Consider the following 5,000-nt stretch of genomic DNA (forward strand, 5'->3'; position numbering starts at 1 on the left):
AGCTAAGATTTCTGAGTAAATATAGTAAATATACATTTCCCCCCTATTCTTCCATAGTATATATTGTTACTATTTCTAATAATCAAAAACATTTCTCTTGACCCACTCTTGCCAGGATGAAAAAATACATGTCATCCCCACTGTCTTTTTGTTTCTGGATGGTCTTTACTCTGCAAGTGTTTAGTCACCAAGGAGTGAAATACTAGTCCTACGTAACTCCCAGTTAATCATTTCCTTGATTTTCAGATTTTTAAAAATTACTATTAGTAGTTAACAACATTATACTAATAATGTCAACAACAGCAATAACATCAATATTAATAGCATTAGAAAATCAGGTGAGGTAATCTACAAATTTTTGGTCTCCTTGGTAACTAGTACTTGTAGAGTCATCTCTGTGAAGACAAAATCCACTAACAAAAATTACAGTAGACAGTGTGATTACCTAGCACCAGTGGGTTAAACAGTACAAGAAACCTTTTCAGTTAACTGGAAGAAAAGAATTGAAACAACTGCAAATATTTTCAATAGCCAAAAGCATAATGTCCTTTGACTCTTGGTACAATTACTTAACCTGGACAATACTTACCTGGTTTACATCTAAATATCAAATTTCTAAACAGACTAAGTACAAGAGCTTTTCCCTAACTCATGCCTTGCCAACTGTAGTTCAATAAATAAACTTGTCCTAAAACAGGGCTATCCACTGACTAGATTATAAACCTCAAATTAACCGATAAGCAACTTACTGAATAATAACAAAAAATCATGTAACACCCAAATTTTTTTTCTGAACAGCATATAAGCAAAAACAAGATTTTAAATTCTGTCCTACTTGATATTAACTTGGGAAACTGGAAATCAATTCAACTCTTCACTAACTGCTAAATGTGAATAGCTGAACTCTTGAACTTCAAGGCTAACGAACATCCACTATACATTTTCTAGTTAGATACATCTTGTATAATTTCACAGCAGTGTACTGTCAAATAAGGAGCTCTAACTTGCCAGTAGTGAAGTGAAGTGAACTGAAGTGGCACATAGCCAAATACTTGGCTATGTGCCACTCTAGTGTTGGACTTCATACTATAGGCCATACCCTGAAGATCACAGCACATTTGAATATGAATATGAATTTGACATTAAGTGTGGTAAGTGATAAGCACTAAAGCAGTGCCCTATGCTTTAATCAAATCAAGATCGAGGTGAAATGAATTCCCATTTTGAAAGCTGATGCAAAAGTCTTCTCTAATTATTTACCATTGGCCAATCTTTATTTACATGAATATCTTTGTATAACTAATACTATCAAATAAATCTGATTACAGTTTCAATACAAGTTTCTTGCTTGATTCCAGGCTGAAGATGTACTCAAAAGAACCCAAGTGCTGATTTTGTGTTCTGGAGTTCGGGGCTCTCCTCGTTCCGCAAGTGATAAGGACCTTTACTATTCCTAGCTCACAGGGAGGTGACAACTAGTAGAATCAGTAAGTCTAGGCTATGCATCGTTCAGTGTAGACCCACCTTTCTAAAATTAATATCCTAGCCTTAGAGTTTTGAGGGTGACATTAAAGTATATTTACTATTCCAATTTGTAATATCCGAAAATTTCTTGCACTCCACATCAAGCCAAAGGTATAGACTCCTTTACTATATGTCACAATGATTATTTTGCTTAGAGACAACTAACTGTAATAACAAATAATAATTACAATGTTACTTAATACTTAATTTTTTAAAAAGTAAACAAAGGCCAAAATGTGGCAAACCAACTATGGTCTACAAACTTCAACCCAGAAAGAAATACCCCCTGAGTTTACCAAATGCCAAACAATGTATCAAAATAATTCATTCTACAGTGATATCAAGTATTAAGCTACTCACTACAGTGAGCTATGCTGAGCCAATATAAGCCTAGAGAAACAGACAAAGCTAAAGCAGAAGAGTTGGCTACCCTCTAGTGCATTTTTTCATACATTTCATATAATTATTAAGAGCTGCTTATGACTATCACATGATATAGGATAAATAAACAAAACTGTGTTACAAGCACACCTAGCTCAGCAACTACTAAGTTCCTATCAAGTCCATGAAGTCCCAACTGCCACAACCATGAGTACTCCCCACTAACCTCTTTGCATCTTTACTAAGTGGAACAAGCAGCTAGCTCATTATGCAAATGCCCTTGCAACCGTTTCCAAAAGCCATCCGGGCCCTAATCACGTTCAGGGTTCTTTGAGGAGTGCCCAATGGAGCCACCAGGAGGCCCTTTGGTGAAGCCACTCGACCTCCTCGAAAGAGCCCCCACAGGCACTGCACATTAGGGCCTCTGCTCGACACGCCCACTCCTCCTCCTCGGCATCCACCACCCTGCCACCCTCCCCTCCGTCTACTCGAGGAATAGGTAACGTCTTTGGTACTTACGACGCACTGAATTGCTTCTCCTTGAACTTCATGTTTTTCCAGCACTTCCGCAGCTGCTCGACGTTCCTCTTCTGGCCCTTGCAGTTGGCGTTGTAAATCTCCGCGATCTCCCTCCACTTCTTGGCCTTCTTGTGCGCCGTCGTGGCGTCGGCTGCGTGGCTCTGCAGGATGGGATTCGTCTTCACAAGCACGGAGAGCAGGGCCTTGTCCTTGGCCGTGAAGCACCGACGGGGCGCCATTTTGACCCGACCCGACTCCCCCTTTCGGCCGACCAGCAGCGCTCGGGCGGTCGGGCGGTCGGTCGCGCTTTCAAGCCCCGGCTCAAGCCCCGGCTCAAGCCTGACTCGAGCCCAGCCGGATTTCCCACACGCCGAGGGAACAGACGCGGTGCAGTGTCGCTCTGTTGTTTCCGTGTGCTGGCCGAACACGCCCGACCGACTGATTCTGGAGGTGGTTTTCTGGCCTGAACGAAGAATTACGGTCCTTCCTCCCGCAAACAGCACACCGGTGGCCGCTGTCCCTCCTCCCAAATATCGACAAGCGGCGGCCAAGGGCAACTGTAGCTTGTGAACCTCGGGTTATAAGGAGTCATGTCACCCAGCGACTACAGGCCTTGTCCATAATGCTTTCACCAAGCCATTTCTCTAACAGTACTGCGTTGTAGGATGCTCCCTTCTCGTAAATGAATACTTCAGCTTTAAACTCGACCACGCAGAGGAATATCTCACATTTCACGGCCTTTTTAGGTACTTTGCTGCCATCCAGTCACGCCCGTAATCTGACCTTGATGAAAAGTGAAGTAAATTATCTGGCGAAAACTGAGAAAAGTCATCACCGGCTACTTATCTGACTTGACTTGAATTTGATTTTAAAGTGTATTTAGCTCATGAGAGAGCCCCTTAATACCACGGGAAAATATAATTAAGCATTTTTGTGTGTGACTTATTTGTATGAAAATATTGGGGACGGTGCAGAGGTAGATGGTGAAGCATTTCTATAATAAAGAAGTTTGGAACAGTCTTGACGGCATTGATCAGCTGCGCTGCCTCGACTCAAAGCTATATCTGCGACTGGGGAAGACTTATTACTTGTATTAAGTGGTTCAGATGCTTTTTTAGGGGCTAGTATTTTAAATGGAAAGCAGTGGAACGTAGTTAAAAGTTCCCAACCCTTTCACCATCTATTGTATAAATAAGTTATTGGAAGGTCTGTTAACTCGGCAAACCTTATCACCTTGTTATCAAAAAACTTGCTCGTATTAAAATATTGACAGTAATTAAACAGACAACTGTCATAAGGGTAACAGTAAAAAGTTTATCTCAAGTTTCCTTACCGAGCGTTGCCCGGAACACGGCTATAGACTAAAGATTGCACAACTTTTATGCCTTGGCAACCGAACTGTCATATGGCAGAATTCCCTCACGGCCAGAATGTATGGCCTAAATTGTTTACTGCCGAAGTGACCCAAATGTAATAAAACTTATTGTGCGACGTAGAAGAGCATGTTTGTAATAAGAATAGTGTGGTGAGCATGTTCGTAATAGTAATAGTATGGTGAGCATGTTCGTCTGAATGTGCATACGTGTTGAAGAAAGAGAGAGAGAAAAAAGTGCTTATTCCGGTGTTTTAAGAATGATCATTTCAAGGTCTGATGATTTTTTGGTCCTAAACTTCTTACGGCCTAAAACTACAATCAGCCTCAAGCGGTGACAAGCTTAACAAGATAACGGCATTTTTTTAAGAGATAAAAGAGAGAAAAAAAAGAAAGATTAGATAAAACCAGTGAAAACGATAACACACTTAAGGATTTACTTACGACCCGATATTTTCGCATTGAAGGCTAATGCAGTGCTCATATTTAGACCTTGATGTGCTAGCTAAGACAAACGTGGATGAAACGAAACACAAGCACACCCACACAAGCAAGCACGAACATGCATTTGTGTCCTGAATGATTATTTATTTGCAACGGCATAAAGAAACCATGTTATCGAGGTATGGACAAATTTGCGCTGGCATTAGGAACGAATGTCTTTATATAGTCTTAGTCAGCTTACAGATCGGAAGTTTCTTAAAGGCAGTTATAGGATTTTGCTCTATCCTGGTCTTCAGGTTTTCTACTTCCTGGCCAACATAGAGTCAACAACAATGTTCATGCGGCCAAGAATATGACAACGACATAAGCAAGACAGTTCATTTTCCCAATTCATTTAGAATCTCTATGCGACTTATTCATCACAAAAAGAGACTGGGAAGATGGTGTGTTTATATCATTATTATTCTTTAGAAACGGATACCATTGTTTGAGTTACCCACAACCTCTCATTGATCTGGGAGGGCAATTTGAGAGAGAATGGCAGCTTTCAAATGCGCTCATATTGCACTCTGCCCATTTTACCTAATGAATAAAGCTAACTACAAACAGAGGCAATAAGTTAACACCTATCTGGCACATTCCAGTAGGCTCAGTTAAGTGCCATTTGTAAGTGGATTTGGTGCCTGATGATTTTTTTTTTAATTGTCTAAAGTGTTTCTTTGGGGAGGCAGCACCAATGCCTGCCCTAAAGATCTTACAA

The 5,000-nt window shown here is 40.7% G+C and overlaps 1 protein-coding gene across 1 annotated transcript in view; it reads right to left on the reverse strand.

The window, feature by feature from the left end:
• Positions 1-3,447, reverse strand: part of LOC119579556 (myb/SANT-like DNA-binding domain-containing protein 3) — an 8,809-nt gene extending 5,362 nt beyond the window's left edge. Inside the window, exon 1 of the mRNA XM_037927475.1 lies at positions 2,425-3,447. Coding sequence (XP_037783403.1) covers positions 2,425-2,663 — 239 coding nt within the window. The 5' untranslated portion in view covers positions 2,664-3,447. The remainder of the gene's footprint in view (positions 1-2,424) is intronic.
• Between the last annotated feature and the right edge of the window lie 1,553 nt (positions 3,448-5,000).

This window comes from Penaeus monodon, chromosome 12 (assembly GCF_015228065.2).
Source record: "Penaeus monodon isolate SGIC_2016 chromosome 12, NSTDA_Pmon_1, whole genome shotgun sequence".
Lineage (NCBI taxonomy): Eukaryota > Metazoa > Arthropoda > Malacostraca > Decapoda > Penaeidae > Penaeus > Penaeus monodon.